The sequence below is a fragment of the Diorhabda sublineata genome, chromosome 2, assembly GCF_026230105.1.
Source record: "Diorhabda sublineata isolate icDioSubl1.1 chromosome 2, icDioSubl1.1, whole genome shotgun sequence".
In the NCBI taxonomy this organism is placed as follows: Eukaryota; Metazoa; Arthropoda; class Insecta; order Coleoptera; family Chrysomelidae; genus Diorhabda; species Diorhabda sublineata.
The window spans coordinates 5,205,425-5,221,252 of NC_079475.1; the positions used below are offsets into that span (position 1 = coordinate 5,205,425).

General features: G+C 32.4%; 1 protein-coding gene across 2 annotated transcripts; it reads right to left on the reverse strand.

The window, feature by feature from the left end:
• Positions 1 to 4,740: 4,740 nt before the first annotated feature.
• On the reverse strand, positions 4,741 to 15,749 carry LOC130453332 (uncharacterized). Of its 2 annotated transcripts, none has more exons than XM_056793008.1 (8): positions 15,582 to 15,749; positions 14,506 to 14,736; positions 13,919 to 14,276; positions 13,406 to 13,584; positions 13,052 to 13,157; positions 12,748 to 12,998; positions 8,016 to 8,140; positions 4,741 to 6,400 (listed from the first exon to the last, which is right to left on the reverse strand). In XM_056793008.1, exons 1-8 carry the CDS (start codon positions 15,622 to 15,624, stop codon positions 6,251 to 6,253), a joined length of 1,443 nt encoding a protein of 480 aa, XP_056648986.1. In that variant the 5' UTR covers positions 15,625 to 15,749; the 3' UTR covers positions 4,741 to 6,250. The 2 variants fall into 2 exon arrangements, with proteins under 2 accessions (XP_056648986.1, XP_056648987.1); XM_056793009.1 differs by having other exon boundaries at positions 13,052 to 13,154; positions 15,582 to 15,744.
• Positions 15,750 to 15,828: the final 79 nt, after the last annotated feature.

Consider the following 15,828-nt stretch of genomic DNA (forward strand, 5'->3'; position numbering starts at 1 on the left):
CTTCCGATCCCGCACCGATCCGTTCTTCGGAACAAAATCGAACTGGTGTCGGATCGGAGTGGTGTATGACAAATGTGGCTCGGCCATTATTCAATGAGTACAAAAAGCTTGTACACATTTACACAGACGCATGAAATCTTATGATGACATGGGTATCGCAATCATTACACCAACCTCCAAATATATGCTAAAAGCTCCTCCAACTCCTTCATTGTTTTATTATGTGCAATATATCGAGCTACCCACTTGGCCGTTTCATCAAACGAACCTAATTACCTCATACTCACAGATTCCCTTAGCTCAATCCAAACACTACAAATTTTTGACAATCAAAATTGAGCAACAATTGCAATATATACAAGATAACAACGAAACAATTGCATTCTGTTGAATCCCCTCACATACTGGAATAAAAGGAAACGAAGACACGGACCTGGTCGATAAGGAAGCTGTAAATAGTGATAGTGCGAAGTGCGTGAACTTTTTAACTACTGCCGATATTAAATCAATCCTAAAACTCGATGAATGGGAGACCAAATGACCAACGTCCACGCACAAACTTTTTGTAAAATCAAGGTCAATACTACCGAAAAATCACAGAGATGAAGTTCTTCTAACACGTCTCCGTCTAAGCCATACGCCAACGAATACTATTAAAATGTTGTATCAAAGAACTTCAATTATATGATCTTTAATTTTAAATGTAGATAATTCAATACTATACATTGTAAAATTTCGATAATTTAGCGCACTTAAAAAATTTTTCATACGTTATTAAAATTTTGTGATATATTGTTTAAAAAACTGACTTTCTACTTTTATATTGATTCGTTTAACTTTTATTTTATTATATTTTCAGAAATCATATTACAAATATAAGATTTCAATTTCAATTATGAAAAAAGCTAGTGGTTCTCACGATGTGTGTGCCTCTGCATGCACTGAAAAACGTGTGAATGTTACTTTGAAGAGCAAAAAAGATGAAAAGAAGTATCACTTGAGAGGGGTGATCTTTTATTTGCACTTTTCGAATGAAGTTTTTGTTCTTAATTCCTACAGAAGCTATTATACTCATCCGATTAATGTTCAAAGTTAAAAGTGTAAAAAAGAAATATTTCATTTAGCCCTTCGAAACGGAAGATCTTCGATAACTGATTGTACCGATACAGAGAATCTCAATGTATCTGTTGAGAACAAGCTACCATAGAAAATGAGATAAAAAAACGTCAAGAGCTTAAAAAAGTCATAAAATATGTTGAATCTTCAAAGTTTAGAAATAACACATAGGAGAAACTTTCTTATTTACATGATTGTAATCGAGAAATTTATACGCGATTTTGCGACACAAGATATCTCGTAAGTTTGCAGGCAAAATATCATTATGAATGCTTTAGAAAATTGATCTGAAGCTATTTTTCCTTCTGCCCACTGTTGATGCCTTAGACGAGCACACAAAAAGATGCTATTATCAAATTCAATAGTGGCTTGGAAAATAAAACAATCTGCCTGCACCCGATAAACTTTTAAAAATGATTTTATGTCAATGCAAAAAGGGTGCGGCACTTTATGCGGGTGCATTGTACTGCAATTCCACTTACTCGAGTGGGTACTCGAGTGAAGACTGCAATAATAGTCCACCAGTAATTTAAGAGGATGAAGACGACATCGACTTCGATAAAGATAAAATTAATGAACCAAATTTGTAAATTTCATTGTATGTAATGCGTGACTAGTATGGGTTAATATATTTTTTTCTATGAAATTCTACTTTTTTTATATAGATCACTTGAATTACATTATAAAAATTGCTATGTTATTAAGGGTGGTTTTTAAGAATTGAAATATGAAATTATATCCTACAGCATAAAACAATCCTTATTTAACTAATCCAATTTTACCCATGTTCAGGTTTAAAATGTTATTCTATATTTTTTACAATTAGGGGCAGTTCTTAATCTTACCATACAAAAAGCGTACAACGGCACAATATAGATAATGAGCTAGAGGGCGAAATGGGCCTAATCGCAAATTTTTGTACAAATCAATGCAGGACGAAAAAATTGCGAGGTTTTGCCTTTTTTGAGATTTATTTCCTGGACTACTTATTTTATTTTAAAATATAAATAAACTATTATCAATACAGATTGATAATATTTAATTTTATTATCTTCTTTTAGGTACCTACTTGAATAGATAAATATGAATATTAAAACAAGCTTCAATATTGATCACCTTATTTTTCAATTTTATCGTAATTAATTATATTTTTTAAATATTATAATTTTACACAGCGTGGCATATATACAGGGTATACCTCCTCCGCTTAGAGATTTATGCTAGAAGAACGCTTAAGAATATTTGCTCTACCCATTCTCAGAGAACATCGCTTTAGAGGAGACTTAATAGAAACCTATAAAATTCTTAAACATACCTACACTTGCGATTAAGACATTTTCCATGTGAATACAAATCAGCAGTTGAGAGGACATTCAAGAAAACTATCTAACGGAAGAAACTGCAAGTTGCCCTGGAAGAACTTTTTGACAAATCGTATGGTATATATGTGGAATGCATTAGAAGAAGAGACAGTGACTATTGCAAATACAAACATTTTCAAGTACAGACTGGACACTCAGCTACAAACAATCAAATTGTTCACTACTTTTAGTAGACTGAAAAGTGTGTATAGTATTCTGAAAAACTTTCATGTTTAAATTTATAAAACAATAGTTTCATTGGTTTTTTTATAACCGCCTACCAGTGTCAAACAATAATAATAATAAATAATAATAGGTATTGTAATATTTTTATGGAAATTATTATATAGGAGTTTTCTTGCACTCGGTATAATTTTTTTGACTTGAATAAAATATTTAGGAACTTTCATGTGTTGTAGATTGTTTGAGGATATATTCTGACTTTTCAGCCACTAGGCACTATACCTAGATGACATTTTGCACAAGACTCTACATCTCGTTATTCTGCTTCCTTGAAACGATATTATTTTTCTGGAAATTTTGTGTCCCACTTCCCAACGTGTTAGTACTACTCCTTCGAGGTACTTAAGCCTTTTGATGAAATGAGAAAGCCAGTTGTAGATTAGATGCCCTACTGGTTCCATGTCTGGCTCGCAGAATTTTATCGTCCTATCACTTTAAGGTGATATTTCACAAAAAACCAGTCGTTTCGGGTCATCACAAGAAGTTCCTCAGACTAATTAGCTGATATAATTATTAATATTTTGGATTATATTAGGTCCAGAGTGTTTTCCTAGTTATAGTCTTGTATTTGATCTATCAGAAGACCAACCACCAGTTTTATGTCGTTTCTGGTCATCACGAGAAGTTCCTCAAACTTACTAGTTGATATAATTATGAACCTTTTGAATTGTCTTAAGCCTGAAGCCTAGTAATACTCCATCATATTCCATAGCTACCTGAAGAAAAAAGTTATTGATGTGGCATCTCACAATATCGCTCGGGTCCTAAGTATAGTTGCCCCTTTTTTGTCGAGGCTGATTACTTTCTTATTGCCTAGTATACCCTGGTGGCTTGGTAGCCACACTAAGGTTATTTTATTCCTGTTAGCTAGTGCTTTTAGAGTTTGTTTACACTCCTACTTTAGCTTGGACGTGCACCCAATAGCTTTCAGGACCTTCAGACTATCTTAGAAAATGTGCTTTCTAGAGATATTTCTATCCAAACACTCCTAAGTACATTTGTATCCTGACAACTGATGCGAATGTGATCATGGGTTTCATGACTGTTTGCATGGTTTACCCATTTTAGGCTCAAGTCTTGACAACAAGCTTGTGACACAACCATATAGCCGCAGTGGCTTTTTAGATTACCTTGTCTAGATAATTATTCCAAGTAAGTGTTTTATCCAAGATAACTCCTAGATATCTTATTTCATTGGAAAGTATCAATTGCATTCTATTAAGGATAAGTACGCTTATATTTGCGTTTCTTCTCCTTGTAATTAATACTTGTGTTGTTTTACTGGTGTTGATCAAGAGTTACTCTACATCAATCAATTTTTCAATCGTGTTCGCATCCTGGTCCGATCCAACCCAGATCATCTGCGTATCGTGTTATTCAGGGAATATGTAAGAATATGAAGATTGGAATTAATGTATTTCCACTGAATTTAGCACGACCATCTTTCAACACAGCGAATACTTTGTCCTAATCAATTTATATCGGGGTATCTTCCACAGGAGCCATTAATCCTGGATCCATCCAAGTAGCAGGTGGCTCCATTATTCAGTGATACCGACTACGATACTATTTTTTGTCATCGGTATGTGCCTCCAAGCTTGGACATGATCTTGTGAAAGTTCAAGTTTCTCAGTGTATCTTCTACTTAGCATCATAGTAAAATTCATTTCAGTGCTTATGTTTTTTTCCATTTGTCTCTTAAAAGATTCTTTAATGAGATGTTACATTATTTTCAACGATATGCGACGCTGCCAAGTTCAGATATGGCTTAGAGATAAGTTATTTCAAACAAATTTTATCGACGAACATTAATTTTTAAAAATAATTGATAAACCAATTTAATTTTGTGATTTTTAGTTTAGTTCACTAAAAAAACTACTAAAACTCCTAATTTAATACAAGTTAGTGTGAATCACAATATGATCTTTTTAAAAATTAATTACAAATTTATCCGCAATTTCTCGAGACCATAACTACTTCTAGTACTGTTTCCATGTGTAGAAGGGAGACTGATACAATGTACCAAAAATTATTATTTTAATTTGTAAAAAAATATAATACCCTATATATGATGAATAACAAACAACAAACAACGGACAATTATTAACCTAAAACATCGTTTCGATGGGAAAAATATCCATATTAAAAGTCATTTTTAATACAAAACTGTGACAAAAATTTTTTTTTTTTTTGAATACTTTATATATAACATATTTTTTTTTAAATAGCGAGTCCTATACTAACTTTCAGGGCAGACACATGGACCACATTAAAAAACCAAAGGAATAAGAAACAGAGCATGGAGATAGAATATAGAAGTTAAATCGAGATTAGACAGAATTATATATAATAATAATACACCACCACTACACTAACACTACACTATCTGACGCACATTTAGATACCCAAGTCTTCAGAGACTGGAGCTAAGATTTTAGTTCAAACGGAAGTTGCTTGTTTATTTCATGAAAACTTTCCAAGTTGGTCCCTTTTATACCGAAGAACAATTAGCCAAATAGAAAGGAAGTTTGATCATGTTAGACAGATGAAAAAAGTAGCTGCCAATGCAGTAAGAGAATATTATGCATTAATTTCAAGAAAAACCACATGATTCTGGTCTAAACTGTTCAAGGTTAGCCACACATCAATTTTTGGAATATTGAAGAAAAATAAAAATCATTCCCATATAATGAAATGATCTCATGGATGACAATTTTGATAGAAGAACGTATTTTTGTTAACAAATGATGACAATATTAAATAACGATGTGATCCATCTTTTGTTTTCCTCACTGGATGAGAGAAGAACATCCTGAAAGAGTAGATGTTTGGGCAGGAATTGTTGAAAATTATACCCCTTTTTCATTGATTGCAATTTAAATGAAGATAAATATTTAGAATAGCTTCAAAATAATGTCGTGTCTGCTATAGCAAATCCTCACGTTCCTGTGATTATAATATGGTTGCAGCAAAAAATAGCAATGCCCCATTACCAAATCAATATCTGACAGTACCTGAACCAATTTTATCCAAATCGGTGGATAGAGAAGCGCGGATCTATAAATCTCCTAATTTAACGTCATTAAACTCCTTTTTGTGGATATATATCAGAAGTATTATATACAAAAGTAAATCACTCAACTTTTAGATAACTTAAAAAGACGAATAGGGCTTGCAATTAGATCAGTCACGTCTGAGATGTTGAATAACGTTAGAAGACATTTCTATATCATATTTGCATATTGTTAAGACATTCGTGGTGGAATTTATTCCATTTGGCTGTTCCACACTGTATAATCATCATAACAGGATCAAAAACAAACTTTTAGCAATAGTTTCGATTATCCTTATATAAAACCGTAATTTTCAAGTAGATTTAATTTTAACAGTACCATTTGAACCTTAAATTTACTTTTGTATTATTCTATTAACCCCCTGTTTAAAACAAATAATTGTACGTTGTTAGTTAACAAAATAATCTTACATATAATCAACAAAAACAATATATAAAATATATGAAAAATTAAAATTTACTCCCTTTCGCTAACTATTTTTTCTTGTCGCTTTTTACATACATTTATATGTAATCTGATATTAGATGAAACCACTTTGTCGCATATTTTACATGTAAAAACTTTTGTAGCCATTACTTGTTCTTCACCGCAATTTGAGGCGTGTTCCTGAAACAATAATATCTGATATTCAGCACACTAAACCAACAATTACATTGTCTTTCATAAGCCACTAGTTTATATACGGTTCGAAGGACCAAACAGTATAAATTTATGTTAACAGTGTATTTGGTATGATTTACATCAACGGTTCTAGAAACTGAAATTTAATAATTTTAATGATATAAAATTAACAATAAAAGAAAGCGTGAAACTTTCATAGCTTCGACGAATGACATCAACTTAAGCAAAAGAATGTATTCACAAATAAATGTTCTCATATTTTTGACATGAAAAAAGATTCTATTTCGCTATGAATATTTAGTGCTTTGAAATGTAAATAAAACTATTAAAACTGCCCTTTCATGTAGAAAACACTATAATAAAATTGTTTTGTTTTGTAAAATTGGACTTCATGGGCTCTTATAGCAACCCTATTGGTCCCTACTTAACCGTTAATAAATCACCAAAAAAAGTTTGATATTTTTATAAGAGTTACAGGGTAAAAACTAGGTTGTACACATAACACCCCCTTATTTTCAAGTTTAGAATCCACTGAATTTTGAAAAGAATAGGATCGATATTTGAAAAACAGTGATTCACATAATTTTAGATATAATGGATTTCTGAGGCCTCTATGTAAGTTTTTGAAAAATTTAGGCGATGATTTGGCCAAATTCTGGAGACTTTTCACCCGTATGAGTCTATTTTTTTTTAAATAGACGCATAAGAACCGACATAGAACAGATGAGAGATCAAAATATGATGATTGGGGACAATTTACTCCTATACCAAGTTGGATCCCTGAAAGTCTGATAGTCTCAAAGTAGGGAGCCGAATTTCAAAAAAAAATTGGACATACCAAATGTTGTACAATGTTGAGGGTGTCAATTGCATTAAATAATGAGAAGTAGAAGGCTGCTACTACTACTACCACTAGCACTTCGGCCCTCAAAGAGCCTTGGCCTTGTCCACCACATTCCTCCAGTCTGGTCCTCTTGACTTCTGTCACCAGTCTAGGGTCTTCATAGAGCCGTTAGAGCTCGGTGTTTGTACAGCTGCGCCACGCGGCCTGCTCGCACACTGGTCCATATATTCGACGATCTTTTGCTTCCACGTATTGAGCAGCCGCTCCTCGCAGCTGTTCAACTCCCAGGTCTCGCTATTGTACATGACGACCGGGCGTAGAATTGTGCGATAGATTCTCCGTTCCCCAATTCAGTAAACGTGACTTTAATAGTCGTTGGAGACTGAAGTATGTTCTATTCCCCGCTTTCATAAGTAGAAGATGATCGAACTAATCAGGGGGGGATTGATTAGGGGTGACATAACATTAAAATCTCACAGAAGTTTTTTATACGTCAGTTGATTTTAAAAATTTTATTTTCTTACCATAAATAATTTAATTATAAAACTTGTTTTACTCCATGTGCACCAAAATTGATATTTTTAAGTTAATGATTGCAAAGGAATTTATTTTTTTCGAAATTTTGAGCCGTACTTCGAAGTCCTATAAATTGTCCCCAATCGTCATATTTTGGGCTCCCCTATATTATGTCAGTCTTGTATGGGACACCCTGTATTATATAAAATACTACAATATGGAAAAAACATTTACATATACCTCGATTACATCCTCTGTGAACAGTCTTGCACAAATAGGACATTGCACATTTGTAGAATTATCATGTTGACTTGTTGAAGGCCTAACTGGTTCGAACAGTTCAATTTCTTTCTGTTGAGCAGGATCTTAAAAAAATATAAATTGAATTATACACCCCACAAAAATTATCGCATCATTGGTATTTTAGGATATTTTTAATACTTAATTTTAGTTTTTTGGGACAATCTGTATACATATCAAGTAATAGATATTTCTGATTTCTTACCATGGGCAAAAAATATCACAATTTCTTACAAATTTTTTTGGAAACAAAAATGCTCCAGTAAATCATTCCTCTCTTGGAGAATGCATTGAGATCGAGAACTTTCTAAGCAAATTGTGTTATTGTATAGTGAAAATTTAACTTTATTTTGTTAATAATGGATGTGCCTCAACGTTTAACAAGACATGTAACAGATGAAGTTGCGCTCATACAAGATAGCCGCAGTCAAAGATATGTCGCCGGAGTAATTGGAGTTCAATAAAACACCATATCCAGATTTGTTATTCGCTACCAAGAAACAGGGCAGCTAACCAGAAGACCCGGACAAGGTCGCGGAAGGGTAACTTCGGTAGTAGATGATCGTTATTTGAGGTTAACGGCGTTAAGATTTAGGCATACCCCCGCTCGAAGATTACAAACAGATCTGTTGGCTGCTCGTAATGTCCGAATAAGCCTACAAACAGTTCGAAATAGGCTGAGAGAAGCAGGTATATGAGCCAGAGTGCCAGCTAGAGGTCCTCGTCTTACCAGAGAACAACGAGTAGCAAGATTGGAATTTGCTCGAGAACACGCAAATTGGAATATTCAAGATTGTTTCAATATTTTATTCACGGATGAATCAAGATTTTGTCTGTATTCATCAGATAGGCGTGTACTAGTATATAGGCTACGTGGTGAACGGCCCGATCAGGTTACATTTTTGTCAAACTGAAAGCTTTGGTGGTGGCTCTATCATGGTTTGGGGAGGAATTTCTTTCGAGGTTCGCACGGAGTTAGTACCTGTGAATGATGGAGAACTAAAAGCTGACATGCCCTATATGCCCCATATCGGTGACAACTCTGTGCTAATGCACCATAATGCTCGTCCACACGCTGCTAGAGTGGTTCTGCAGTACTTAGAAGAGGTCGAGATACCCACCCTGAATTGACCTGCACGTAGCCCGGACCTTAATCCAATAGAGTATGTCTGGGACCATCTAGGATGACAAATTCAGAAACATCCGTCACCAATAAGAACACTAGATGATCTTCAAAATGTTCTTTTTTACTTCTGGGAAAACATGCCGCAAGGATACGTCCACAACCTGTTTAGAAGCCTTCCAAGACGAATGGAAGCTGTAATTAGAGCGAGGAGCGGCAACACACGCTATTAGAAATTCATTGGCTGGTTTTAATTTAAGCACCGTTCATTTTTTTGTATAGATATTTTGTACAATTTTATATTTTCTATGTTTTGGTAAATCGAACTTTTTGTCCTCTGTAGATTAAACTGATATAAAATAAATGTTGCAAAAGGCGTATCTATTGGTGTTTTAATTCGTAATAATAATAAAATTCGAAAAACAGGCAACACATTTAAAATATTTAAAAAATAATGAGTGATGCGATAGCGAAATATTTTTCCTCCACCTCTGTACTGTGGACAATAGATATCCCAGAAGATTTATTTTCATTATATGATAGAATACTTCCACAATAAAATCTTATTTCAGTATCTAAGGAAAGCAATTTTTCTTTCTTTCAATCTTGATGCTAACGATTCTGAAGCTGAAGAATGCTGAGCTGAGACAGATGTATGGTGAGCCAGATTTAGTGGCGTTGATCGGGGAGGGGGCTGAGGTGGATAGGACACGTTGAGGTGCTCAGGACAGAAGAGATTGTCAGTCGATTGTTGAGAAGGCCCTGGTTCTCAAAGGACCGTAGCGCAGATTACAGAAAGAAAGAAGTTAAGAAGATCAACTAAATCATTTTGAGAAATACATTTTGGCTCATTGGACATACTTTCAAAATCAGCAACATTTTATGATGAGCTTGGTCTTTCAATCACTTGTTCGAAGGGTTAAGATCTATTTTTAGCCACTGAAGAGTCAGATGAGCACTGCACTGCATTAATACTTACTGCCTTCTAGCACGATTTATAGTTTTTAGAAAATTAACGTTCACACTACAAAAATAACAGTCTTCAAAATGATTTCGTAGTTATTGCCAAATAGTCTATGTTCCAAATTTAAAAGCACTTCTTCTAACACTCATACATAATCTTCAATATTCCACACACGATTTAAAAACATAATTAGGAACTTTTCATTTTTATCCAAGAGCAATACAAAATACTCATTAACTCTAATATAACTTTTCAAACACACATAAATATACAAATCTATAAATTCTATTGAGAATTGTAGCCGCTCAAATTGAGCTCTTTTGACCTTGTACTATAGTGGGTGGTCAGCCCAAATTTAACCCCTATTCATTTTCAGCTTATCACATATTTTTGAAACATCGACTATTGTTCCCTATTTCTTTCTGTCCTGCATCTGTTTGTTCCAGTCATGTACTCCCAGATTCAGCATATCTAGCACAATTTGATCTTCCCATCTATTTTTTGGTCTACCAGGTAATCTTTTCTTGTTCGGTCTCTATTCTGTAATTTTCCTTGTACCCTGCCGTTTTCCCATTCTTTTAATGTGTCCGTACCATTGTATTCGTTTTGCTTCAATTGTGTTCAGTATATCATCATATATCTCATAGTTCATAAGTCCTATATACTTATTATTTCCATCTTTCACTGGTCCATGCATTTTCTTCTCTCATATATCCTTAGTTGTTCTTCGTCCATATTTGTTAGTCTCATAGTTTCAGCGGCATAAGTAACTATTGGTTTTATCGCAGTCTTATATACTCTTAAATTGGTTGCTCGGCTAATTATCTTGCTCTGCTTTGTAATTTTGTACTTATTATATGCCATGTATACTGTATAAATTGTTTGTCTTGTCTCATTCTTTTTATCATTGTTCCTAAGTACTTAAAGGTGTCTACTACTTCGAAGATGAGGTCATTTATTTTCACTGTTTCTTGTTTGTAAACTTCGTTCTATCTCTCAGTTTTAATATATTTTGTCTTTTTCAGATTTATTTTCACTCCTCTTCTTCTTGCCTCTCTTACACTTTTTTCTAATGTGCTCTCAAGACTCTTTCAGTCACTTGCTATTAGAGTTAAATTATCAGCAAATGCTATTACTTGTTTTGATTTATTAATGATACTTCCATCGATATTACTTTCCCTTATTATGCCTTCAACTGCAACGTTAAACAATACTGCTGGGAGTCCGTCACCCTGCCTTACCCCAGCATTTATTTCAAATTCATCAGATGGTCCGTAATCATTTTCACTAATTTAGGGTAGGTACTTGTAGTATTTCCATGTCTTGACCTCCTTTGTTTGTGACTTCGAAAATAAAGCTGAGATGAAAATATTTTTGGGGCTCCTAATTTTACAAGAGGTAACACTCTTTTTATGAAACTATAAGCGAAAACAGATTTGGATTGTCATGTAAGTTTTTACACTTTGCTGTCCTCAAAGTGTAAAAAGATAGATTGTCTATCTAAGTTGTGTATCTCATAGAAAAACGTCCAAAACCGATCCAATCATAAATAGTTTGACACAAAAGTTTAAAACATTTTATGTTTAAGAACGAGACACATATGTAGACGTGTTTCTTTTATTGTGGAAAGGAAAACAATATATAACAACGAAACAAGCTAGATTTGGCATGAAGTTATTCATTCTATACGAAAGCCAATCTGTATATGTCCAAAACAATATTTTATATAGAGTAAAGGACACAAACTACAGTTCAAACTACCCAAACGAAAAACAATCATCATGAATTGTTTTGGAGTTAACTCACGATTTAGTAAATAAAGGATATAGAATTTACTTAGATAATTTTTTACTTCAATTTAGACATTATGAGAATAAACAGATCCCCAGTATTCAAAGGCAAGCTATTAGTTTTAAAATGGAAGTATAAGAAAGACGTGTTAATGCTCGGTTCTAATGATAATGACGAAAGGAAAATGACAGGAAAAACCTAACGTTGTCCTGGATTACAACGAGAATATGGGCAGTGTAGATTTGGGAAATGCAGTTATGGTGGCCTACACAACTGCTTGCACATTTTATACAAAAAATATAAAGGTTATTTGGATCGATTACACTTTTTGATAAGAGTGTGTAGAAAAAATAGTTAATAACAATATTGTGAACACCCATCCAAAGTCATCAACTAGCAGCTCTAAAGGCTAAACCAGCATGCTTAGTGGAAAAACATTTAACAGAGCAAATAAAAAGCTATATAGGAAAAACCAAATCCAGGAAATATCGAGTTTGTTACAAAAAAGGTGCTAGAAAAGAATCATCTTACTGGTATCCTGATTTTGGTGTAGCATTATGTATCAATAATTGTTTTAAAATTTATCACGGAAATTGAATTTTGTATTTTTATATATACCTACCTCTATATTTTATTTTTTAAAATCAATACTTTTATTATACTTATGTGCTTTCACTCGCTCTGTAATAGACAAAATTCACGATAACAGCCAAAACATTAAGTTTTGTAAGCTAGTGTAGTTTTGAAAATAAACTTTTTCCTAATGTGAAAAGTTAAGTTATACATATACATACTTTTAACATTTGTTTTTTGGATTTGTGTCCTGGTATTGATTGGCTTCCTTTTAGTTGGAATAGGGGGAATCACACGTTTAGGAAACTCAATATCAACATTGGTAACATGTATAGAGTCTCCTTCATTCTGTTCTGACTGTTCAATATTGGATGTCAACGTTTTCTCAAAAGCCTCCAACTCTCGTTCCTCTCTGTGTTTTTTTAAATCATCTTCTTTTAATTTATCAAATAATTTTTCTGCTCTTGTTAACCTGGAAATTATAATTTTATAGATGCTACAAATAAAAATAGATTATCGATATACCTTTTCAAAGGAGAATCTGCAAATAATGTAGATCGGTTCATTATTTCAATATTGGACAATGTTTTCTTTGATCTGGCAGATATTTTTGGCACTTCACTCTGAACTACTAAAATTTAAAAATAAATCAGAAAGAAATAATTTATTATTAAAAATTAGTCTCCAGCAACACAATATGATGCAGTATCTTTAAAATGTCACCCAATCCATTAAGACAGACTAAAAACACAAAAAAATTACAACTAAACCATTAGGACAGAATAAAAACCAATTTTTCAAAAATTGACAAGTGAGCCTCTAAGACACAAAAATCTGGAATAGTATCAATTTAATAATAAGTTGAAATTTATTACTCACCATCAGTTAAATCCGACTCCATTGGTTCCTCTGCAGATTCCACTTTCTTATTGGGTTTTGTTTTAGATTGCCACTTAGGCTTCTCTACAGATTTCAATTTTGGTTGCTTGGGAGGGGAAGTAGAAATATCATCGTCATCATCATCATTATATATTTTTCTTTTTGTTTGTCTTCCCGCTCTATAAAGATTATCAAACAAAAATAAATGAATTCTAAGAATTTTTAAATTTAATTAATAACAATGAAGAAAGATATTTAAAACTGTTAAATATATCATAGTTTCTAGAATATATATTCTGAGTAAAAAAGAAATATAAATTATTTAAATAAATGATTACCAAAAATTAATTTCAATCATTATTTAATCACTTAATAGGTAACAGTTTCAAGAAGTAGCTTTAAAAAAACTGGAAGAAAATAATAAATATTTCTCCTATTAAAAATGTATACAAAACGCAATAGTTCTTCCAAATATGAAAACCTATGTACTAAGTCATTTCTTTTTTCTCTCACCTACTAACATACGTTTCTTCGGTTTCCTCAAAGGCTTCAGAAACATAATTAAAATTAGTTAACTGTATAGGTTTTGGTCTTGGTGCCGAGAAAAACGATTGTCTTGATAAATCAGCTCTCAATTTCTCCATATCACTATGGTAATCAAATAACATCTCCGCTTTAGTCTGTACATCAGCATTAATGAATATTTTACTATTTTGTACGCTTATGTATTTTGGTTCATGAAAAATTATTTCTAAAGGACAGCCATCATCTTTGGGCATATCATTAAAAGTAAAACTAGCTTTTGTTGCATCTTGAGGAATGCTGTCATCTTCGTTCTCCTCTAAGATATCCATATCAAAATTTCGCTTATCTAATGTAGAAAATTAGTTTGTTTTGTATAAATATTATATTGTACATATAAGCAATGTAATGTTTGATCAAATTGTAGAAAAATATATTTAAATTTACAATTAAAATATTTTAAATATAAAATTACTGATATCTGATGTAAGCAATAAGTATTAAACTGATTTTAGAGTATGAGATGTGCAGCAACATATATAAAACAGAACAGACCAAAACGAAGTAGTTGAACTTACCTGTGCTTTTTTTATTACAATTCCCCATCTTCGATTTTAAAGAGCTAGTTTCAAGATCACTGTTGTCCAACTGAGTTTGTGAATCAATATCCGATTCAAACATGTCTTCAGGACTATTGTGAATTACCAGTGGTTCTTTTTCACATAAAGATGTATCTTTAGAATTTATGACTGCTTTATAATATTGTTCCATTTGCTCCTTTGACATATTATCCTCATATATTCCAGCATCTACAATGTTTATTTTCATTCTTGAACTCTATTTCTTATATAAAGAAAAGTGCAATTTAACAATGTCATTGCCCAAAGAAACTAAATTCATATATCATACTATTTCCTCTAATATTGTTTGCATGTATCCAAAAAAGAAAAACAATGTCAAACAGATGGGGCTTATATTAAAATAAGAATCCCAAACCTCTGCATTCCACGATTATGTCACAAATCTGTACTGATTTAATTCAATTATGTATGGTGCCAATCAAAGCCCCCTTTTCAAAAACAAACACCCACTACTGAACACTGGGCAATGAGTAACAAAGAGATGGCGGATTTACTTGCAGGACCTCTTTCTAAATTTTTAACACCTAATATTGATATAGAACTAGAATATAATGGAATCCCAAGCTCAAAACTTTGAAACTAAATAGCTCACAGATCTGTTAACTCTTAAGTAAATTAAAAATTTTAATATTAAAAAAATATTCCGTTTAAAAATAACAAAACATCGCCAGGACTTGAACAAGTTAACACAAAATTCTGAAAAATTTCTTCAAAAAAAGGATAGCATAATGCTAACCAACTGATTTAATGCTATACTGAGACACTAAATCATATCCAAACAACTAAAGGTAGCGAACATTATATCAGAGCTCAAGCCAGGTATCATTAGTATATTACCAATTATATATAATATTATATATAAACTTCTTAGAAACTCACAATAGACATTCCAAATGAAATTTCGCATCACACATACAAATAAAACAAAATTTTATAATAAAATATTAATTACTTCAACCAAAATTATAAGAAAAAACGTTTTGATTTACAGCCAAAATATATTATAATATTACCTTTTATAACCTTTATCATTTCTTGTTTATTTACGGGATCCATATTTTATCAAACTATGAGAAATATTTCAATAAATTGAATTAAATAAAATTGTGATAAAACTTTTTGAAAGGAACAAAAATCTTCGCGCTAAGACGTTTACATTGAGACAATTCTTATTCTGTTTTCCACTTGATGATAAAGAGTCACCTCTACATATTGCAATAGTCATACTTTAATTATTATAAATACAAACAAATAACATAA

Excerpts from the sequence above, each read along its gene's own strand:
- LOC130453332 (XM_056793008.1), bottom strand. The coding sequence starts at position 15,624 with ATGGATCCCGTAAATAAACAAGAAATGATAAAGGTTATAAAAG. Across the intron at positions 14,737-15,581 it reads AATGATAAAGGTTATAAAAG|ATGCTGGAATATATGAGGAT; the intron begins GTAATATTATAA and ends TAAACATTGTAG. Across the intron at positions 13,158-13,405 it reads GGAGTCGGATTTAACTGATG|TAGTTCAGAGTGAAGTGCCA; the intron begins GTGAGTAATAAA and ends TTTAAATTTTAG.